The 24,702-nt window shown below is 40.1% G+C and overlaps 2 protein-coding genes across 3 annotated transcripts in view; one reads left to right on the top strand and one right to left on the bottom strand.

Annotated features, from left to right (window-relative positions):
- Window positions 1-1,817: 1,817 nt before the first annotated feature.
- terf2ip (telomeric repeat binding factor 2, interacting protein) lies at window positions 1,818-7,345 on the top strand (the record flags this gene model as incomplete). The annotated part of the gene is made up of 9 exons (XM_083892600.1): window positions 1,818-1,868; window positions 2,846-3,085; window positions 3,819-3,964; window positions 4,060-4,274; window positions 4,707-4,814; window positions 4,917-5,409; window positions 5,526-5,614; window positions 6,509-6,946; window positions 7,130-7,345. Exons 2-9 carry the CDS (start codon window positions 2,856-2,858, stop codon window positions 7,343-7,345), a joined length of 1,935 nt encoding a protein of 644 aa, XP_083748726.1. The 5' UTR covers window positions 1,818-1,868; window positions 2,846-2,855.
- A 1,513-nt stretch (window positions 7,346-8,858) lies between these two features.
- Window positions 8,859-24,702, bottom strand: part of iffo2b (intermediate filament family orphan 2b) — a 36,082-nt gene continuing 20,238 nt past the window's right edge. Inside the window, exons 2-8 of one of the 2 annotated variants that reach the window (XM_083892868.1) lie at window positions 19,824-19,884; window positions 16,575-16,670; window positions 15,173-15,343; window positions 14,160-14,308; window positions 13,582-13,783; window positions 13,301-13,399; window positions 8,859-12,482 (exon numbers count right to left, since the gene is read on the bottom strand). In XM_083892868.1, the coding sequence (XP_083748994.1) occupies window positions 12,234-12,482; window positions 13,301-13,399; window positions 13,582-13,783; window positions 14,160-14,308; window positions 15,173-15,343; window positions 16,575-16,670; window positions 19,824-19,884 (1,027 nt within the window). In that variant the 3' untranslated portion in view covers window positions 8,859-12,233. The remainder of the gene's footprint in view (window positions 12,483-13,300; window positions 13,400-13,581; window positions 13,784-14,159; window positions 14,309-15,172; window positions 15,344-16,574; window positions 16,671-19,823; window positions 19,885-24,702) is intronic. The other variant, XM_083892869.1, reaches the window with a different exon arrangement.

Raw genomic sequence — 24,702 nt, 5'->3', positions numbered from 1 at the left:
TTTTAATTAGACCCTACAGTACTTTAGATACAGGCCTCTACCAAACGGTTGAGATGTCTGTTCATAATAAACCTGGTTTGCATAATTCATAAAGTACAACATTCAGAACAAGTCACATTAATTCAGTGTTAGTGAGTTCAGCTTGATGCATTTTTCAATGAGATATAGTGACTTAAAGTGTGCTCGACCAAATGGTTGAGTAGGACCTTAAAGGGATAAACAAAACAGTCTCTACAGACAATTTCAAACACACTTTCCTAAACTTGCAGACACAAAATATTGGATAAATTTGACACGACAGAACAAATGTATACGCTGCAGCTCGGTGATGTTTTACAGTCATTCACAATGAGCTGTTATTTTCCCCCCACATTGATCACAGCGTGATGAAAAAACAACGCTGGAGTCAGAAAGTGTTTCCCAACATGAGGACACGAGGATTCATCATGCTTTTGTGTCAACATGTTTTATTCTTGTGGTTTATTTTTATTTTATTTTTTTTCAAATTCAAGGGTTAGGGTTCGGCTGCACACGACACTTTTAAACACATTTGATTACAACTCACTTTAATTCAGTTATAATAAAAAGGATTGATCCATTCTTATCACATATATAGAATAGTAATCGTTTGACAGACAGCACTGATGTTGACTTTAACGGTACAGTGTCGCCCTCTGCCGGCCGACAGATGTACTGCACCTGCAACAGCTGGAGAAATGTTCCTCTGTCCTTGACAAAGCACACCAATCTGAGTTATGTTTTCACACGTTCTCTTTTCGGGGAGATTAACATCGACGGATGTTTCAGGGCAGAGGTTCAGGTGACGGTGATGGATTATAATCTGTGGGAGTCGTTCCGTCCCAACTGTTATTAGTGATCGTCCACAAACAAACTGCCGTATTGCTCCAGCTGGTTGAGACGCAGGAGTGAAACACAGGATGCCAGGACCAATAATGAAGCTGTCGTCAGTGTGTCAGCACAAGGTGACTGGGTTGACTGGACCGGGCCCAATTCCTTCTCGTGATCTCCTGACCTTCACAAGAACATGGCGGTAGTAAAGTTTAAAGGTGCCATATGTAAGAATGTGGCCAAAAACAATTACATTACATTCAAATTCAAAACACAGAGGTCTTTTAGGTTTCCTTTTCCGACGTAACTGGCAACCCGTGGTCGCTCGGCAGCTGAGACTCTACTGACTGCAATGATTGGTAGACGGCGGTAGGTGGCGCCACATGACGCCAAAACATGATTTCAAAACATAAACATGATTTGCAGTCTGCAAAATATATTTTTTAATGCTAATATTTTGTCTGTTCTGTTGTTGTTGGTGAGTTCAGTTTGTTATATGAACATTATTCCTGAGTCTCTGTGACATATTAGGAGGATTTTATGGCCAGTTGCTTTAGATTTATTACATAACGCACCTTTAATTGTATATTATGCTTATAATAAATATATATAGCTCTGTACACAATCATGAAGCTGATTAAAATATGTTAATGTATAAGGGATTTGTTTCAGCTTATTTGTCTTATTATGCCTGTATTTGTCCGTTGTGTTAATCTGTTTCTTTTACAAGTTCTAAATAAACTTTTCAAATTAATATATATTTATAGTTATATATAATATCAAAATATTATTATATATATTTTTAAAGGTAATATTTTCCTTTAAAGATGGATAAAACTGCACACTTCTGTGAACCGCACAGACAGAATGACAGCAATAGCGCTGTGTAAAATGTAATGTTGCAATATAGATACGAAACAGAAGGGGGCGGTGTTGCGACAGTGACTGTAGAAGCGCCGAAGAAGAGATCACGGAAGTCGGCTTTGTTTTGGTTTCTGTCGCGGCGGGAAAGCACAACGGTAACGTTCAATTTCACCGTCTAATGTGAAACAATTCGTGCAATTATCATAACAACAGGTCATTAGGCAGATATTATTCACGATAAAACACGGCCTTTAATCGTTAAAACTGACGGTGTCGTCCAGGCTAGCTGCGAGCGTGTTAACGTTCACACTGCTGTTATTGTTAACGGTCATTTATATTTGAATTCTGTCCGGAGTCTTTGTATCTTTAAGTAAATGTGCTAAAATACCATGGAACACAGGAGTGTCAAACTCAACCGCGGACTACCTAATCTAGGACTAGAGATTATGGTGATATTTCGCTGAATTTCAAAGTAAAAGTTCTTGTTTTGCTATGGAATGACGTATCATTCAGAATAATAACATATAATTCTGAACGATACGTCATTCCAAACACATATTATGTGATGCAAAAACAGAGAAGTAACTCTTAAAGCTCATACATATATGTGTGTTATTTTATACATACTGCAAAGATTATACATTTAATAATGAGACAATTACAAACAAATGTCTTATTCCCTTTATGGAAAAATACATTTAGTATTATATTCTGTCTATATTCTTCCACCTCACTGTGTTTAAAGGAAGATGAGGTCATGTTTTCATTATAACAAGATAATACAAAGTGCTGGGTCACATGTAATGATTGAGGGGGACACCAGTTTGACACCTTTGATGTAACAAGTAAATGCTTACTTTTATAGTGTTATTCAGATTATATAATTATTAAGATAAATAGTACAGAAAATGTACTTAGCACATAGGCCGTACAAATTACCCCATTATCAGTGGTTGTTGTTGGGTTTGGTTTTTGCTATTTTCTGTGGTTTATTTTGAGGTTTGTTTATTATTATTTTTAATTGTAAAAACACTGAAATCCTCACCGTTTTTTGAGAGGTTGGAATATAATTTTGGCACTGACAAAGCAGCACATTAATATATGTCTGAAATGCTGTCTCCTCCTTCACCAGGTGTGCTGTAATGATGCCGTCCAAACCTCAGGATGTGGTCAAATCTGAAGTCCCTGCAGATCTCTTCACGACTGACGGTAAACCAATGCATTTCTACCTGCGCCCGGGTCACGTCAAACGCCAGCTGCAGCCACACATCACGTCTGGAGGAGGGATGCTGTGCAACGTCCAGCAGCCGGGAGCAATCCTGCTGATTGACCCAGAGGAACGAGTCTCTATTCCTGAAACTACTGCTCACTGGTAAGTGCTGGACTGGGATTAGAAAGAGTACAAGCCCAACACATACAGTGGATTAAAGGTAGACTATAAAAATGTGATGCTGTACTTTTTTCCAGACTTTTCTTTAATGAGGATTGGTTTGTGTGTATCAGTCATATTTTTTTAATTTAGGCTGTGTTTGTTAGCGACACCACACCAAAAGTGTTTTATTGGGTTTTTATTGCACGTAATTTTTTCTTTACCTTTCTCTTTCTGTTCTTTTCCTCCATATCTAATAATATGTGACTACTTTCCATTGGTGGAAACATGTTGGCTTCTTTTAAGCCATTAGAATAAAGGTCTTTTTAGTAATTCCTTCTTTATTTTTTGTTGCTGCTGTTGTGTTTGGTATACCTGGATCACCTTCTTGCTTTGAAATATGTTGTTTCCCTCTTTTTCTAAGAGCAGCCAACACTCATGGACTATCCGTATTGCACTTGGGATGTCGCCTTGACAACCAGTTACATTTAATTTATTGGAGTTGTTAGGTTTTACACATGAGGACTCCAAATCAATCAGTTAATAACAACAAAGTTACTATATACACGTTTATTCAACCTTCATAGTGGCAGAATTCATGTATGATCTAACACAGTGATGTAATATAGTATATTAGCATCTATGAACCCCATCAATTCAGATGTTTTTGGTGTTAAACTAAAATACATTTCCAAAGCACAGAATTGCAGCTGTTTATTGACTGTTTTCTCTTCAGGTATGTGTCCACCATGTACATTCAGGACTGCATCGAAAAGAATCAACAACTTAATCTAGAGGACTACAGGTTAAGTCCTGGAGACGTCCCGAGACACTCGACTCGCCTCAACAGCAGCAAAAAGGCATCTGCTGGACTCACAGGAGGTAAAATATCGACAACTGTAACACTCCCTTTTTTTGTCAGGATTTACTCTGCCTTTTGATTTTCTAAATACTGAATCTCCTGCCTCTTCAATTAGGCCGGATTTCCTACACTCCTGAAGAGGATGCAGCCATTTTAAAGTACGTCAGCAAGCGCAAGGCCGACACCGGGGGAAACAAGCTTTGGCAGGAGATGGAGAAGAAACGCGTGACGGTTCACGGCTGGCAGTCGATGAAAAGTCGCTATCGGATGCGACTGGCAAAGAAACCGTCGGAGGCCGAGGAGGCGAAAACAACGGAGGATGAGACCGAGGTAATTTTCTGTAACGGAAGGTTTTGTCAGGTATTTTGTCCTCGTGTTTCTGAATAAAACACGTTTCTTTTAGGGTGTACTTAACATGTGCAGATATCAGTAAATCAGTGTTTGAGAAGTTCAAGGTGTTAATAATTATTTGTGCTGGACATAAATTGCTTATTTGGTGTCTGTCTGTCCTTTTATGGCTACAATCGTGTGAATAAATTATTTCAGTGACATCAAACTAAGCCAAATAATACGATTTGAACAATGATGGTCTGAGTGTTCAACTTCATGTCATGCATTTATTTGCAGTTTTATCCAGGTTGTCTCAGTATTTTAGCTCATATTTGTCATTTTAATTGTATTAATATGATAATTATAAAACCATATTCCGAATCTTCCAACACTATTGACATGTAGTCTGAAGCTTCTCGTCTGTTTGTGTAGGAGGAGGACAATGAAGACGCAGATGTTCCAAAGCCCTGCAGTGAAAATGCTGCTCCTCCTCAGACACATTCACCAGCAGCAGACGCTCCTCACACAGACTTAACACAGGTTTCTGACGAACGTCACACATAAACGATTTGTCTGTCATTGATGTTTTGTTTGAGGTTGAATTGTGTACTGAGCAGAACATGTGTGTGGCGTTTTCTGCAGATGGATGTCCAGACCACAGCAACCGAAAGCACAGACCCAGAAAATGCAGACGCTGAAACGTCGAACCTCGCCCACCTGCCCGACGAGCCGTGTTTGAATCCACAGACGGACGCTGACCCCACTACAGCTGAAACTGACACAACCATCTCTCCACAAAAAGAACAGTCGCCTCATACTGTTAGCTCAGAAAAGCGTAAAGAGAAGCAGGGGACCCCCCCTGAACAGCGCAGAGTGTCCCGTAGGCAGCTTGAATTTAAGTCGTCACCACAACATGAACCTATTGGCAAAAAACTCAGATCTTCCTCTGAGAAACCATCGTCGTCCCCTCAGCCTGTAAAGATAAAGGAATCGCCCGTGAAGCCTGCTGTTCATAAACAATCATCATTAGACTCTCCGCCTTCTAAGAGAGCCAGAGGAAAGAGTGTGACAGGAGAAGCAGAGAGTCACAAAGGAGAGACCGTAGAAGCTGCTGTGTCTGAAAAACAACAACTCGGTTTGTTATTGATCTCCACTGACTCATTCTAAAGAAGAATAAATTGTAAAAAAAACATATTCAGTGAAGCAGAATGCACAATCACTTCTTCTCTCTTTGTTATTACTATTTTTCAGAGGAAGAGCCACTGCCACAGAAGAAAACAGAGAAGAGGAAGTTGGGGATTCTGGAGTTGGCTACAAAGGAGTTTGAGGATGACAGTGAGGTAGCATTTCTCTTCACAACACTTTTCCTAATCTCTTAAGGAGCTAATTGCATTGCAAAGAAAGTCACTGGTTCCAAGAAACAAGAGATTTGATGTTTGGGAAATGCATATGGACAGTTTCAACATTTGTCTGACATTCTGACATTATAGGCCAAATATCTAATCACTTATTAAGAAAAGGATAACTCAATCATGAGTTTATCATTGGTTGCTCCTCTGGTTGTTATTGTTCTGTGTTTCGTAAACCCTTGACCGGGCAAAGAGCTATATTTGCTAACTTTCCGAAGACATCCGAAACTGCGTCACAACACGTTACAACATGTCACGACGCGTTACCACGAGATCTTAGAAACGCGTGGATTTCACCCAGCCAATCGGCAGAGATCTTGCTTAAGTGTCACCGTGAAATTTAAAATCAGCGGAGGCCTGCGACCCTTGAAAACCAGTGCCGTTCTGGACGGCTAAAGGTACAGTCATACGGCTCAAGACTTCTCCTCCATCTACAGTAACATCTCAAAGACTAATGATGGTAAGTTGATGAAATCAATCAGGTGTTGGAGCAGGGTAAGATCTAAAACATGCAACATGACGTCCCTGAGGACCAGGATCGGGACAACAATGTTCTAAAATGTTCTAGAACGTTCTAAAATAATGCTCCCTTCACTGTATTTTTGTTTATCTTGTATATTCTCATACATGTTCTTAAAGAACCTTACATGGTACCTTCATTGACCTTGATTGGGTTGAAGTGTTTCCTTTCCAAGTATTTCAATGAGTGCCTTGTAAAGGGTTAAGGTCCCAAACTAAAAATCAGGTGAAAGAATATTATTAGTATCATACAGCACTGCTATAAGTTGATCCTTAGATTAATATTTTCATGTTGTTGTTCTACAGAATTCTGATGATGAATCTCAAGATGTCCAAAACCCAGCAGAAGTAGTAGTGGCGGCACAGTCCTCAGCAATAAACCCACCCTCACGGTCTTCAGACACTGCTGTGAACCAGGCCTTTACACAGTCCAACCCTCAACCTGAACCCAGCCTTCAGGCTCAGACTCTCAGCAGTGACTGTGTACCAGAGACGAGCCGTCCTGAGTCTGTAGCCGCTGGTCCTGCAGTTAGTGACGCTTTTGTTCAAAGGTCCAGGGCTCACCTTTTCATATTTGACAGTGAATCTCAGCAAGAAGATTCTCAGTCGCTTATCGGCGACGGGACCACAGGTCTGTCCAAGCCACAGCAACGAGTGCACAAAGACACTGTGCCCTCTCTGACTCAGGTCCAGTTAGACGAGGATGTGCAACGAATCAAAGCGCTGATGAACCACACTCATGAGGTGAGTGGCAACCGTGCAAATAGATTCTTATTGTTTTTTCTTGAGAGAAATCACATACTGTGCATTTACATTGTGAAACAGGTTCATACAGGAAAGAAGAAATTAAAGAAACAATTGATTTCCCTTTAAAAACACCCTCTTTTACTGTTTAGTCGTTTCCAATCTCTACCGTTTGTCTTCTAGGATATAGAGAGTGTGACCAAAGCACTGTTGAAGACGAGTGGAGACTTCTCTGCCGCGCTGGAGTTACTCATGGATCCCTCCATCCTTCCCGGACCATGTTGGAATCGCTGCGATGACGATCTGCTGCTCTCCGCCGATCCCGTCGTTCGCCAGCAGCTGCTGGAGAAATACGGTGAGACGGCGGTGGCCAAAAGAATAATCTTTCTGGAGATGTGAGCAATAGTTAAGACTTTCCACGTGAAAATGACAAATGTACCCCTTGTATGACTTGATCTGAACCATTTTTGAACACATTTGAGGTTTTAATTATTTAAATAGTTTTACATAAGAGTCTATTCTCTATTCAGTCTGGGAAGATCATCTTTAAATGCATGTCAACATGATCATTTATGTGTATTTTTTTAATGTTTCTAGTAATTGTCAATAAATGCTGGAAAATGATCTATTTCATCAATTATCAAATTATTTTCAATTGGTTTTTTTTGTGAATTTTTTGCTTTGTTGTCATATGTTGAGGTGCATGCCTGCAGTACTTTCAAAGCCCACTAGAGGGCAACAGCCCACTTTTAATGAATAAGTGCATGAGAGGGATTCAGTGTCCAGTTGTTCAGTGAGAACTGGCAATAAATTTAATAACAAAGCGACTATTCTAACTATTCTACGGAAGAGTATTAGGGCCACAAAAAAAAAAATACTTTTTCTCTCAGAATTGAGATTAGTCCGTGTTCATGCTGTTTTTTTTTTTTTCTTTCTTTAATCTTTTTTTTTACGTGACCCGAAAAACGTCAGAATTCTGAGATTAAAGTAAGAATTATGACTTTAATCTCAGAATTCAGACTTTTTTCTCAGAATTCTACATTCAAGTCAGAATTCATGCCGTTGTCTTTTTTTTTCTTTATTTTCCCCCTCGTAATTCGGACTTTAATATTATTATTTTTTTGTTTGTTTTACATGTGGCCCTCATTATCTTCCATAATACACTGCTAGAAATAAAAGTGCTAAGTAGAACCATATAAGGTTATTCGGCTGGTCCTTATAGGTTTTTTTTCAAGAACCCTTGAAAAAAAACCTTTCTTCGGGAAAGGGTTTTTCAGAAGCAAATGGTTCCAGGTAGAACCTCAGCCCTTGTAGAAGGACCCTTTTGGAACCCTTATTTCTAAGAGTGTATTGTCATGATGCAACAGTTTTCACAAACGTATGACGCATAAATTGAACTTAAAGTAATATAATTGATTGTCCCTTTAAATGAAATGTTCGACTTTGTCCAAGCTTCCATAAAACCTATATGATATGATGTAGATTACATTTTACACTAACATGAACTATATAGATTGCAGATTACATTACCCAATGAGGACAAAAAGCACTGTGGATACATTTCTTCCACTCTTTAAGTTAAACAACAATACATTGAAACCTAAAGTACATTAAAATAAAAATAAAGAGAGACTTTTTTTTTTATCCAATCCACCATTTTATTTCGTTTTATTCCAATATCAATTGAGTACATTCATAATTTTCTGCCCCAGACCCACATGAATATATTGTATCTATTGTTTGAACAAAAAAAATAAAGGAAATATATAAAAGCGATTAAATTAAATTAAATTAAACGACCACTTAAATGAACCAACAGGATGTTACAGTACCCGTGATGCAAATGAATCACAAAGACCAGAATCTGATAACGTCGGTAGATTTGTACCCAAATATGGCCACAAGTGTTGGGTTACCTTTGTTAAAAAAAAAAAAAAAAACATGTTTATAGAATCAAAAGTGGAGGGGCGGGGGAGGGAGGGGCAAGATGATGGCAAACAGGTATGCAAATGAACATGTAAAACCATAATGTTAACAGAGTTATCACAACCCTATGATCCCAGTGCAGCACTGATAAAAACCACTTGTATAAAACCCCCTCTTTTTTTTAGTATGAAACATTCACATCCACCACGACCTAATTTACATACACTTTAGGTCACATACTGTAAGTTGGTCAGTTAAGAACCCGTTTAGTAAAGCAAAACATAGCAACATCTCCGTTAAGTAACGACAAACCATATATCCCTGGATTTAAACGGCTATTTTATTGATTCATTTTTTTTTGCTCAGTGTTTACTTGTAAGGTCTTCAGTTAGAGGATACCTCCAATTAAGCTACATTCAACGAGGAGGACCGCAGCAGTGTTATGTCACTAATGTGAGTGGGGATTTATTTAACCTGCTTCAAGTTATGGTGGTGGGGTTTGGGGAAAAGATACTGAACAGTGAATGCAATAAATTCTGATTCTGAGAAAAACGGTACAGTAGTTTTTCCACGTCACATAAAAAGTCTGCAAACGAATACTGAGACTTGAGTATGCGACACTTTTCCAGAGTTAGTAAGAATCGGCTCGATTTAAATCGTCGTCGTGATGTTACTGTACACACTTTGGTTGGCTGGTTAGTGTGTGATGGCTGCGGTGGTCATGTGGAAGACGGCGTAGACCTGCTGTATTTTTGGAAATTACGATGAATAAATAATGTGTTTATAGATAGAACCTGAAACTCCATTGAAACTACAGGTTACTTTTACCCACTGTTTCCCCACCGTTGTCACATACAGTTAAGTTAGTATTTTTTATTATGCATAATCTAATAAATTACCAAAATAAGATTCCTAATTCTGGAAATGTAATAAAAGCACAACATGGCAACATGAACACAGTTTTTGGTTAACATAGAGGGATTCAAAATAGAGGGGAAAAATACATTTCCTCCCACAAATTAACCAATGATTAGGATGGACATTAAAAATGTAGCACACAGTTGGCTTTGCAGCTATTAAGGTTTTTAAAAAAAGAAGAAGAAAAAGTTAATTTAAAAAAAGACCCACTGCTCCTTTTACTCCACATGAACATGCAGAAATAACAAAATTTGACCATTCTGCTTCTGCAAATCTTCAAAATTGAAGTCGTGCTTCATCTTTGACCCAGCAAACTGTACATACATACATTACATTTCAAAAAAGAAAAAGAAAAGAGAGATCGCTTCTGTGCCCCATGCGTCTTATCAAATTTCCACGCTAATCCAGTGGAATCGCTGCAAATGACTTTCAAATGACTAATATGAACAAAAAGGCCTCTGGGGTATATGATCACACACATGCCTACAGCTCTGTGGAGCCACGATTCACAACGAGACCAAGCAGGATGTGCTACTTGTCTGTCCTCAGCAGGAGAGCGGGGAAATAATCATAACTCCTAAATAAAATAAATTGTTCTCCAAAATACAATAAGAAAGTATGATCATGTCCTTTGGTTTTTTGCTTAAAAGGATTTAAGACCCTTAAGATGACTCGAATGTCCCCGTGTGTACAAGTCGACGACACGGGGTGACGATGTTTTCCCAGTTAAAGCTGCAGTAAGCAGGATTGTAGTCGTCCCAGGTTGTTATAACACAAATGTTGTGGTGGTGATATGATGACACTAATACTGTCGCACACATTTTTTTACTGCGTTTACTTTCTGCAGTTGTTGATGCTGGAACATCGACTTTTCCACGCCGTGTTATCTGCTCAGTTAAAACACAGCGCAGAAGCAATTTTGACGTATTTTCGCAAGGGGAAAAACACACGTGTTAGGAAGATTATTTATTGGCCTACAGCATATATGTTTTCGCCGGAGTTTGTTTGTCTGTCTGTTGGTCTGTTAGCATACATAACTCGAAAAGTCGAGCACGGATTTGGATGAAATTTTCAGGAAATGTCCGCAATGGGACCAGGAACAAGTGATATTTTGGCGTGATCCGTTGAAGTTATCACTATTTTGCGGGGGGCTGAGCTGCCTAGGTGGAGGCCTGCGCTCTCCTAATGTGACTGCTCAAAATGGCTGCCGGGAAAAGGGCCGTTAGGAGCACTCCTTTTATTCTGGACTGTCTTGTGATTGGTCAATTTGCAAATGGCTATAAATGGAGCCTAAAAGAGATGTAGAAGTCTATCAAATGGCTTGATTTTATTATGCTGAGAGGTTGTTATGGAACTATTGTTGAATGACAAACACTCTCACAAACACACACACACACATACAGACACACAAAATCCTGCATACCCCAGCTTTAACTCCATCTGAGACAGAGCAACACTCTGCTCATTTCAGTAGCGAACACTGTCGTAAATATCAGGCCCTTTCAGGGTGGGACACTGCTCCAGTTTTAACTCTTTCTGTCCTTAAGAATAAAAACAAAACAAACAAAACTATATATATTTTTGTCAAAAGCACAAACTGATATATAAAAAACACCTGCTTTTCTGAAAAGGCAAACTGTACTGGTTTTAGACATTAACTGAAGAGCGGGTGAAAGCCAGTCTGAAAGTAAGGCCAGCTAAATTGCATAGAACTTCAGTAGTGCACTGATGCGTCAAAAAAGGCTGTGCTCCGTTTCTCCGTCCACTTTGGCAAACCCTGCAGAATTCCCTCAGAAACACAAGCACAACTCCACGACACCGTTTTCTTTCTCCCTAACTTCTGTTTCGCCTCCTTGGCAGAAGACATTTCTGTAAATTTCTCCACCTGGACGTGCGTAAATAACACAAAAAAACTGAACACAAATCTCGCCTCCTGCAATATTGAAATGAATATGAAAATTTAAAAGCTGAATGTGTTGTTTTTTTGATGTGTCAATAATGTATTTATTGTTCACCGAACAAGAAGCACAATATGTACTATTTTCAATTCCTTTAGAAAAAAAAGGACATTAATAGGGTAAGAATTTGTAGAAAAAACTTCTCAGCCAGTTTAAAACATTTGAGAATTTCCTTTTTTTTTTTTTTTTTTCCTCCCCAAAAATTATGTGAAGCTCTGGACAACAATCCAGTGAGGCAGCAGTGAGGAAAAACAAAAGCACAGCTTGGACTCTTATATGCACCCTTTTTCTCTTTGTAAATCACAGATGCTTGTCCCCACACCAAAGAGAAACAGTGTAAAAGCACCAGTTCTGGGCCTGCATGAGTGAGCATGACTGTCAGAACTTTATCCGGCCAAACAGGTCCAGATTTCCGTTGGTTTTTCCTCTCGCAGGGCGGCGCTCTTTACACATCTAACCCCCACAGTGACGACAACAAGCGGTGGTCAGGAGGAGACGGGGGGACTAACGGAGGCTTCGGCCTCGGCGTCCTTGTCCGAAATCTCATCCTGGATCTCGTCGGTGTTCCCTGAGTCGCTGCTGGCCACAGAGCTGATGGAAGGAGAGTTCCTGCCGCCTTTAATCATCCGCCGGCAGGTTTCCATCTGCACGTCCAGGCCTCGCTTCATGCTGCACATCTCCATGTACTCGTGCAGGTGGCGGTTCATGTCGCTCTTTGCCGTGGCCAGTTCCATCTGAAAGAAGACGACGGTTAGTGGAACAAAATATAATGGCACTGGAAAATGCTAACTGCTAGTTACATCTTAGTTAGTATATAAAGTGCTGGGCAATGGCGTCAGCGCTAATGCATGATGCGTTTCCATGACGTCTGACCGGAAAAAGACAAGTCTGACTTCATGTTAAGCGAATCCCGATTGTTAAAACGAGTCTCTAAAGTAACGCTAAACTTTAAAAACAGAGGCAGCGCTGCTCTTTACGTTTAATAAACAGACCGCTCCAGTTTGACTGCAGGCGTGCTAACGGCGCTAAAGGTGCTAACGCAGGGTGGGAGATCATTTTCTGGAGCGTTTCTTACAAGATTGCTTAAAATCCTCTCCAATAAGTGTTGGTCGCAAAAGAAACACATTTTTTGGGAAGCTACTGCCAAGACAAAGGCTGCAAAAGGAGTGATCCAAGACCAGAATGAACATCCGCGCTACATTTCAACGGTGGCTTCAACTAAAAGGGCTGCCATGGTGGCTCTGTTTCTACTGGACCGGTAGGTTAACGTTTATGTCTTTTTAGAGTATTTGTTGTTTTTCATCACATTTTCAATTGAACAAGTATCCAACAAAACTTAGCATCACAGAAAAGTACCAAAAGTTAGCGATGCTGTTTTTGTTAGCTAACAGTTTTTTCCAGGATCTCCAACTCCAACTTTAACCTTAAATGTAATATCTTTGAAGAACAAAAAACCCAAGCTATCCAAAGATTTAATGGACAAAAACTAAACTGTAAACATGGCTTTGTTGGGTTTTTATTTTCCAGTTTATTTCTCCTACAGGTCGTGTACCTCAATCTGTCCGATGGTCTCCTGGTACTCCTGCTCTCTGGTCTTAAATAGTGACTCTGTTTCATCAATGAGGCTGCCAAGACTTCCATCCTGGGAGTCCTTAGAGAGCACAGACAAGGGGGGCATCATTCATCATGCATTATTAGTGTACGTCTGACGCAGCACACAGCATAGCAATCATCTACACTCTGACTTTCATGAGCTTGAGAACCATACGCAGTGTGTGTGTGTGCGTGTGTGTGCACGCAACAGGACAAAAAACGCAAATGCAGGGGACTCACTGGATCAGCGACTTCACCGTTGCCTTCGCCGGTGCCGTTTGCCGTGCTGTTGGTCGCCGCGATGGCGTGCGGCACGTTGAAGTTTGTGAAGTCCTCCCACAGCAGCAGAGTCTCTTCGTTTTCCTCCCACGTCAGACTGTCGCAGTCGTCCTCGATTTCAAATGTCTCACGCCTGGCAAGAAAGGAGTTATCTGAATAATGTCTGCGTGGGACAAAGGAAAGAGAACGGAAAGAGAAAAAGAGAGAGAGGGGGACGGAGTATAACAGCCACACCAGACAAGGATCACATGCAAACAAGGACAGTGTGCTTTTACAGAGGATGAAAAGACGAATGATAAAAGGAATAGACGTAAAGAAACAACAACTGCAATGTTTCTTCAATGATTAGCAGGCTAGAGCGTGCTGTATGTGAGACACAGTACTACGTACAGACACAAGAGGGAGAAGAAATACACACAAGACAAATCCATCACAACAACCTTGCAGGAACCTACTGCATATTCAGTTTCATTCACAGTAGACAGCACTCAGATAGTTTTGATGTTTGCCTGTGTGTGTGTGTGTGTGTCTTTACTCACAGCTGGTTGAGCATGCGTTTCATTTCGTCCGTGATGTTGAGCGAACCGGGGACCTCCTCCTCCGAAGGGCTGGGCTCGGCATCCATTTCGGAGCTCTCCTCGTCAGATACTGCCTTTCGCTCTTTCCTCCTGCAGCAGGCCATTGCACCCTGCGGAGCACACACACACACACACACACACAATTGCTCTTTAAAGACCAAGAAGAACCTTGTGAACCCTGATGCAAAATGTATTGACTCTTTTTTTTTATTGATTTAGGTCATCAAATGCTAATAAGGTACTTCAGTGGATGCTGTACATGGAGCTTTATTTCAGATACAATGCATGTTTCGCTGGAAAATGACAAGAAACACCTGTCAAAAACACATTTCTAGTCCTTGTGCCTGGTTAACATTCAATGAGACACAGGTTTGTGTACATGAACTTAACACAGACACACAGGAACATGATATAACATGTGTAACATGCACTAACCTTTTGTTTTTATTATTAGCTACACCTGTTAAACTGCTTTTAATGCAAACATCTAATTCGCCGGGTCACGGAAACTCAGTAATGTAAATATGTTTAAGGGGATCTGCTGCAGTTCAAACTGAGTCCCTTTTCTTCAGAATGGTGAAAAAAAGTGACTTAGAATGTTTCTTGTTGTCAGAATCTTCTGATCTACTGGGATTTCCACACAACTGTCGCTAAAGATGTGAAAGAATGGTCTGAAAAAGAGAAAATATCAAGTGAAAATGCCTTGTTTATGCCAGAATGACAACCACTAATAACTAAAGGGTATACAGGACATCATCTCTGAATGTACCTGGAAGCAGCAGTGTTCCTAATAAAATACATCCTCTATGTACCTAGTAAAGTGCTCTCCAGCTTCTTTCACATTGGATTTAATGTGGACGATTGACAGCTATGTCGGCCCAATGCGTCAAACCATAAACCGACCTTCCTTCTCAAAATAACTGATATCTATGTTTTCTTTTCTGTGATTCCTGAACAGACGGACTGATTCTCACCTTCTCCGGCAGCGACCTGGCCGGACTGACGCTGAACATCTTGGACATGTCCTCCGAGTTGCGTTGCTGAGCGACGTCGCACAGTTTGGCCGTGATGTCGATGCGCCTGCAGATGTCCATGTCCACACGTCGGGCTTTCTCTTGAATCTGGGAGTCCAGGTCAGACATTTGCTATAACGAAGATGATTACGAGATGATTTTTACAAGAGGTGGTCATGAACAATCCAAACACACTACCTGTAGAGCGTGACTATCATATCGCATAAACACTGAATCAGCAGCGGCATGACTTGGTAGTTTTCTTAAAACTTTTGGATAATTATGACATGGTTGAATGGGAATCTAAACGGAATTTTTTCTTTTTATTGGTGTTGGTTTCATTTGATCCACTTATTGATAATTTCCAAAACTTTTCCAAAGTTTACCTGTCTCTAAATCATCAGATCTACTCCATCTTGAGTCATATCACCAACAATACAACTACTTACGATTAAATTGAAGAGGTACTATACAGAATATTCTGTTAGTACATAATTTATTGGCGCACACATGGATTGTGGGGGGTCAACTCATCCAAAGACATTACGGAAGTGTTTTATTGCATTCACTTGAGAAAAATAGTTTAATTTTAATGTGCAGATAAAATGCTGTTTTGTCTAAATTATGGGGCACTCCACATTTAAGGTTGGCTGATTTGACAGTCAACGGCTGAAGGTGCCTCAAGGAGAAAATGCTAACCATTTTGTGTCTTGTTAATTAAGACCACGGTTTTATTCTCAGTAGAAAAGCGATTTAATTATTAATTTCTCTTCTCGAACAAATGCAATGCTCCTCCGTAACGGGTTGTGACTACAACTACAGTCGACTTTAAATCCTCTAAACACGCACGGAGATTCTACAGCTGCAACAGTCACTTACCCGTCTCTGGATTCGCACACGGGCAACGAAGTAAAGCACGGAAGTAACATTAAAGAAAAGCACACAGATGCCAAAGTGAAGATAAGCAGAATAAACAAGAAACCTTTCCACAAACAGAAACCTTCTATAACCGTCTATATTTATATCTCTGAGCGGGCACAAGCTGTGACCGAGCCCAGTGCAGTATTTTACAGCAGTACATCACACCAAAGCAGAGCTGCCAGGGAACAATACAACAGGAAGCTCTCCTGATCTACAGCTGCCACCTTTTCAGCTGTTTTCTTTGGGGGCTTTGTGGGATTATATATATGTATGTCCTGAATTCAAATAAGGTAAGAAAGGAAGGGCGTGTGTTCAGTATTACTCTCCAGGTCTGTGTGAATGACAACCTCCATTAGAATGAAGTATTAAGAATGTGCAGGAAAACGCTTGTCAACACTGCTTTTGTCAGACGCGATGACGACATCACTGAACAAATACTTACATCACTCATCAGGCTCTTGAAGACCACGAGTTCAGCCTTGAGTCTGTCCACCTTCTCGTTCAGCTCGTCCTGGACCTCTGACGACTCCTGGGCACTCTGGGTAAACGCAACAGCGGAAATTAAATACAGCTTTTAATACTTATTTAAGGGGGGACATATTATACCCTATTTCTCAAAGTTAAACTAGTTCCCTGGTGTCCTAATGAACATGTCTGTGACATGCTTTGGTCAAAATACCATAAGGATGAAGCACCACAGCAGTTCAATCATCCTGCAAAAACAGCCCTGTTCAGAACGCTCGGTTTAGTAGTATCTCTTTAGGTCCACCTTAAAAAAAAGTAAAAGGAAACTTAAGGGACATGACAGGGAAGGGAAATGACATCAGCCACAGAGGCTACTGGGAGCTAACAGCAGTTAGCATTTGGAAAAGTGATCATTTGCAGGCTCTAGCAGGCACATTGTCATCATATATAACATGTATCCACTGGACAGATAAATCCACTGTTGCTGGAAGTTTGTGTAGAACTCTGTGCTGCACTGTGGAGCCAAAAATAGAACTTTTCGTGGACTTCCGCTTTTCAGATACCGTTGCCTGCACTCTCGCGTGTTTTACGGACAAAGCGGAGCTCCGCGAGACAACAATTCCAGGAATTTAGCGCATTGTGACGTCCCAGTGAGTGCGGAAGTCGACATGGCGTGTTTTATCTCCTGTACTTAGACTGAGGAGGACCACAAAAACATGAGTGAGTCATATTTTATCACACTTTGCCGACTGATAGGACCTCCAGAGTCCCAAATATTAGGATTTAAATTATTAAAAAGTAGATTTTGCATAATATGGGACCTTTAATACTTTTTGGTTAAAATTTTTCCAGGTTAGTTTTAGTTTGGGTTGATAAACAGCCATCAAATACATCTCCAACGATCCATAACAGAGTTCGACAGTGGTAGAAGAACAATGATGTCATGGACTCTTTCTCTCTTGGGTTTTGCTGAGTGACAGAAGTTCAGTGTCCATCACTAATAGAAGAAAAGTGAGTCAAATAAGCGACCATTTGATAAAATCTATTCAAATACAGACAGTAAAACTGTCAAGGACAAGGCTTGTGTCATTGATGACACTGTTTGTTTGTCAGGGTGCAAATATAATTGGATTAAAGTCCAGTAGATGCCTGGTTATATTCTGATAAGATCCGTATGAGGAAATAAAAGCTTCTTTATCGTTTCCTCTTCATATCAAACTCATGCAAATGGACCCGGCGCAATAAAAGGGAAGTAAAGATGTCCATATATGGATTAGATGAATAAATTCCAGGTTATGTGTGGATGATATTAACCCTGTGGACTTAAATCTTTCTTGTAAAAGTGCCCGTTTATGGCTCTGTATTAAGTCAGAACACAGTGACCAGGGTCTGGCTGTAGGCCCACATCACATCTCCGGCTGGTTGAAGTGAAAATTACTACGAGTGAGCAGATTTCCGGCTCGCCCACACACACACACCGACATCTGCCTGTGTGTGCTCTAAAAGGTTAAAGCCCTCAGGGGGGGGTGGGACGGCACTTCCTTCTCTATATCTGGCCTTTTTTTGCTGACCCAGAATCTAAGACAAACACACATTCTGTCACCAATCGATCTGTGCAAAAGCAGACAGCAATGGAGCGGTGCCGACGCGACGAGGTGCTCACTCCAGTAGGGATAGCAGGCACGTGTGGTATGATGTGTGCCAGGTCTGGGCTGTAATGGGAGACTGCTGCAGGCGATATTTTTTACGATCATATCTCTATCTCAGACTCTTCTTGATGGGTTTGTAATATGGGTTTTTAAACGCACACACACAGCATCCTCCTGGCTGTACAGTACAGTACAGCTCCCTTTAGTCCAGCTCTGCTGAGTCCTCACACTGTGCATACACATAATGAAAGCTATACACTACCGTTGAAAAGTGTGGGTTCACTTAGAAATGTCCTTATTTTTGAAGGAAAAGCACTTTTTTTCAAGTAATATAACATTAAAGGCGCCATATGTAAGAATGTGGCCATGTGTTACTACACTCAAATTCAAAATACAGAGGTCTTTTAGGTTTCTTTTTCTCCTAAATTGTAGCTCAGATGTAACCGGAAACCTGTGGTTGCTCGGCAGCTGAGACTCTACCGACTGCAATTGTTGGTAGACGGCGGTAGGTGGCACTACATGCCGAAACATGATTTCAAAACATAAACATGAGTTCTGTCAAATGTTAACGCGTCAAGGATAACGCACGTTACCGCATGACGCGATTGCACGACGACTGACCGGAAAAAGGACGTGTGTGACGTCTCTCCGATTGTTAAAATGAGTCTGTAAAGTAACGCTAAACTTTTAAAACAGAAGCACACATACGCAGTACACAGGTTCGCTGGTTATTTGTAGCGCTGCTCTATTCGTTTAAAAAACAGACTGCTCCAGTTCGACTGTAGGCACGCTAACGGCGCTAAAAGGAGCTAATGCAGCTAACGGAGTTAACTGGTAAACGGTGCCTGGACTCCGGTGTCGCAGCACGTAAACGTGGCGTCATGCGTCATCATTTTGCGGTCAGTTGTCATGGAAACGTGTCGTGCGTTAACCTCTTGCACAGCACTACTAAACATGATTTGCAGTCTGCAAAAGATTTTTTTTTAATGCAAATATTTTGGCTGAGCTGTTGTTGTTGTTGTGTTCAGTTTGTTATTTGAACATTAATCCTGAGTCTCTGTGACACATTAGGATGATTTTAAGGCCAGTTTCTTTCGATTTATTACGTAATGCACATTTAAATGAATCATAAATACACTCTATACATTGTTAATGTGGTAAACGACTATTCTAGCTGCAAACGTCTGGTTTTTAATGGAATATGTACATAGGTGTATAGAGGCCAATTTCCAGTGTTCTAATGGTACATTGTGTTTGCTAATCGTGTGAGGAAGGCTATTGGATGATTAGAAAACCCTTGTGCAATGATGTTAGCACAGCTGAAAACAGTTTTTCTGTTATTTTCTCGTCATTTTGCAACTCTTTTGATGAAAAAAAATTTGACATTTAATGGAAAACACACAAAAATGCATAGGTGACGCCAAACATTTGAACGGTAGTGTAAATGCTTATGGATGCAGTTATTTTGAGCCCTGTATGTGAACACACACACACACTGAGATCATATTTGTCTTTGCTGTCTGTGTGTGGTAAATGACCTCTGTTGATGGAATTTATTTGATTGTCTGTGTCCCTACCTGCTGCAGGGATTCCACCGAGGACTCCAGCTGCTCCCGTTTGGCCACCTCCTCCTCCCATCTGCAACACAGAGAGCACAGAGAGGCTGGTCAGTTACTGCTGGTCCTGCTCCCCTGGGAGCCACTACACAAGGTAATGGTGCTTTTGTGGGAATAATACTCCCATCTCTGATTACAAAATGCCCTTGACAATGCGGGTCCACACCCAATCACATCCCCACCGCCACCCCCCTCCTGTTTCCCAATCTTTTGTCCATTTCCTTCCTTTGCAAACTTTACAACCCTACTGCCACAATAAAACAAAATAAAAGATTTAAAAAAAGTCCCATCCTTGGCCAAACACCACAAACATTGCTCATGATGAATACCTTGTGAACCTGTGAATGAGTGCAGAGGAACATTTGAGCTTCAGCACACACACACACACACACACATAAGGGTGGAGTGTCTCTGCTGCAGCCTGAATATCTTCACACTCACTGTTTCATTCCTCATGAAAGTCACATGAGTGGGAGATCTGTTTACAGGATCTCGCTGCCAACAATTCACACTCAAATGAAATTCTTCAAATATAGAGAGAGTTTAACTAAATCTACCAAACCGAATGCAATATTTCTCGAGATAGGCTGAATAATTCATCACATCATACTGCAGTCCCCCCCCCCCCCCCCTCCCCCCAGTGGGACAGACGAGTCACAGTAAAACAAACAGCTCATTTAATTGGTTTAGTGTATTTGCAAGTAATGGAAGGTGAAAATAGACTTGAGTCTAATGGCCCTAACATCGCTCTGGAAACTATGAAACTATGACACTGCATTCATGCTGATGTTAAAGCTGCGGATTCTTTGTTTGGTCTTCACAGAACAGACAGAGATGATATGATAGAGACATTTTTTGTGGGCTGTGGTCTTTGTCTGAACAAAGGCTTTGTCAAGTCACATCTGATCTAATGTGAGTGAGGAGGCCTTTGTGTTTCTGAGCGATAGAATTCACTTCTGAAGCTTCTCATGGACACTTCTTTGTGTTTTCACTTGTAGCCTCAGTCTGTTTTTTAGCGGTGGGCTCGCTTTACTAGCGTAATGTTGCGCCGTGGAAAGGTGACACAATATCTAAACACGGCCATTTTATTATTTCTTTTTTTTTTTTTTAGATGTTAATTGAGCAGGGATAAATTAATAAAAAAATAGTTCATATTTACATACATAAATACAATACTGATGACATACATACAGGTTTTTAGCCAAGGCTAATTTGCAACCCCTGTCCCTGGGTGTTGCAACATAAAGACAAAGACGACATAAAGACAAAAATAAATAAGCAAAAACACAAAACAGATAAGGGCAGGAAACTAAAATTGCACAATAATACAAGTCAGTGCTCTGTCAATGTTTTGATTTCAGGTGGTAATGTTGTCCGACCTATTACAGAGGATGACTGTCCAAATGTTCTACAGTTACGAGTTCCACCCCTAGTTCTAATTCCACCATTTTGTTTGTTTACCAATTGGCAGAGCATTTTCTGGAGCGAGGTTGAAAATTAGTTTTTCGAAATGAGAAGCCTATAAAACTGTCAAAGCTTAATAGATTATATTTCCTTATCATTCATCTAACAGGTTTCTGATCCTGTTTATATAATGAAGTGTTGATTGGTTAGCTTGGCCCCAAACAGTTACACAAAGAGAGTTGTGTGAAGCAGACGGTTTTTATTTATGTTATAGTTTTAACTAATTATCTACTAATTATTAACTTCATAAACAAAAGTACAGCTGAAGCTTTGTAGGAATGACATTTGTTTAAGAATAACACAATGATGATTTCATCCTGATGGGCACATTCATATGATGAGATATTTTTGACTGGACAAAAAATGGAGTGACATTGCCATTCCTAAAGCAACAGCACTGGTGCAGCTAAAAATAAAGTAGCCGGATGCCCTCGGTGGCTCTAAGCTATGATTAGCAGCATATTCTCTTTGACTCTGGCTGTGGCTCATATCGCTTCTCTGTGCCATGGCAGCTATGTTTAAAAAACGTCCTTTAATTGCACATGCAGAAGACTCACTCGGCGCCGATTACTCTACTTCAGTCACTTCAGCGTTGATGTTAAAACACACTCGTCTTGTTTCCGAGGAGAGATGTGCTGAGTCATGGAAGCTTCTCAAAAGACAGTGTGAGGCTCAGAATGAAGAAGGGAACTCATTCAGTGATGTGAAGTCACCACACGACTGTGTCACGCTCACATGACAAACAAGTCACTGTGGGGGCAACATGTGTGTGGTTACTGATAGATAGATAGATAGATAGATAGATAGATAGATAGATAGATAGATAGATAGATAGATAGATAGATAGATAGATAGATAGATAGATAGATAGATAGATAGATAGATAGATAGATAGATAGATAGATGCTAGCTACCTTAGATATATGTTAGCTAGTTTAGATAGATAGATAGATAGATAGATAGATAGATAGATAGATAGATAGATAGATAGATAGATAGATAGATAGATAGATAGATAGATAGATGTTAGCTAGTTTAGATAGATAGATAGATAGATAGATAGATAGATAGATAGATAGATAGATAGATAGATAGATAGATAGATAGATAGATAGATAGATAGATAGATAGATAGATAGATAGATGCTAGCTACCTTAGATATATGTTAGCTAGTATAGATAGATAGATAGATAGATAGATAGATAGATAGATAGATAGATAGATAGATAGATAGATAGATAGATAGATAGATAGATAGATAGATAGATGTTAGCTAGTTTAGATAGATAGATAGATAGATAGATAGATAGATAGATAGATAGATAGATAGATAGATAGATAGATAGATAGATAGATAGATAGATAGATAGATAGATAGATAGATAGATAGGTAGATAGATAGGTAGATAGATAGGTAGATAGAGAGATGCTAGCTACCTTAGATAGATAGAGAGATGCTAGCTACCTTAGATAGATAGATAGATAGATAGATAGATAGATAGATAGATAGATAGATAGATAGATAGATAGATAGATAGATAGATAGATAGATAGATAGATAGATAGATAGATAGATAGATAGATAGATAGATAGATAGATAGATGCTAGCGACCATAGATAGATAGATGCTAGCTCCCATAGATAGATAGATAAATGCTAGCTGCAGTAGATAGATGCTAGCTAGTATAGATAGATAGATAGATAGATAGATAGATAGATAGATAGATAGATAGATAGATAGATAGATAGATAGATAGATAGATAGATAGATAGATAGATAGATAGATAGATAGATAGATAGATAGATAGATAGATAGATGCTAGCTACAGTTTCCTGGAAGCTTAGATCTGATGACCACAACAGTCTGGGGCAATAATTACCCAAAGATGTTGGTGTCACGACATGCTGCATGCATGCATCGTTAGAAATGAACTTTCTCGTAAAAACGTTCCCTTATTTCCATTCAGGGCTCGCTGAGCGCGGTCTAATTAGAGAGCAAGCATCTTGGACAAGATCACCGGCTCTCGCTGTGTTTGATGCATTCTTCTAAAAATGCTGGCAGTGCTGCTTCTCTGTATCCACAACACTTAGGCCGTCTACCGCAGGACTTGGCCTGAGGTCACAGGAGTTCATAAATGCGTCACATCCTCTGCAGATTTAAAAAAAAAAAAAAATTTCACAGCAGCATCAGGGGGGTTGTCGCTTCTTGAGTGGCCAAAATAACTTTTATTTTAATGAGAGCACGATAAGGGAAAGCCTCTCTCTCACCCTGACAAGGCTGTTTATCTCATCTCATCAAAAGGTGAATGAAGTCATTGAAGCTCCCACGTTATTTGAAGTGGTTACAGTTCCGCAGTCCATAAAAGGTGAATGGGAAATCATTGACTGTTTTCAAAGCATCCAGATTATTATGGCTTATACAAACAAGGAGGACACCACAGCACAGCAGAGATGTCTGGCCTCTCTTGTCGAAGCTTTGGTTCGGGTTTTCCTGTACCTTTAGCAAATGAACCCACCCAGAGTCTCCTTACAAGGACAAAGACAGCAGGAGGAGTCGGAGCCTGTGTCATCTCACAGACATCTGTTCACTGCCAGACACATCGCTCTCATTCTCACTCTAATAAATCAAAAACCTGAGCCTAGGATGCAAACTAAAATGAGATTAAAAGAAAATAAAGTGGTTTCCTTTTCATTATTGGAATGCACAACCCCAAGAGAAAAAAAAGAAGTTCAATCTAATAACAAACATCAGCAAATTATTTCCTTATATCAGGATTGCATCCTCAACAGCAGAAGCGCACAAATGACAAATCAATATTTTAACTCCAGGACTTGTATGCATTTATGGTTGAATGAACTTCAGTTGATTTAAGTCCAATATCAAACTGACATTTTCTCATAGAATTTTTGCGTGTTGAACAATAACATTCCTGCTGCACTTGCCAACGAACCCTCCCTGCCTTGTGTAGTATGCCTGGGAGTTACGCTTGCTTTGAGCTGTTCACTTTTTTCCCATCAATGAGTCGCCTAAGGACACACAGCAATCTCAACTCAGCATGCACGCATCCAAACGTGACACACTGTGTTTAACACCATGGTGATCGTTGAAAGGCACTAATGATTTAACTCAAAGGTTGATTTTATTTATTTGTTTTTTGCCAGGATCAGTGTTGAAATATTGAATCTGCGAAGTGAAAACATTTAATTACAGTTTCAATAATGCAATGTTTTTGTCTGTGGGTTCACACTGTACTGCCATAATCGGGCTGAAAAATACCAGGAAGCACACAGGGAAAACTTTGAGGTGTGGTTGCGGATCATTCAGTAAAGCACTCTTTCACTCGTGATAAAATCTCCGACAACAGACAACACC

This window comes from Microchirus variegatus, assembly GCF_963457635.1.
Source record: "Microchirus variegatus genome assembly, chromosome: 7".
Taxonomy (NCBI): domain Eukaryota; kingdom Metazoa; phylum Chordata; class Actinopteri; order Pleuronectiformes; family Soleidae; genus Microchirus; species Microchirus variegatus.
The sequence above is the reverse complement of the archived record's forward strand: the minus strand, read 5'-3'. Positions and strand labels throughout refer to the sequence as shown.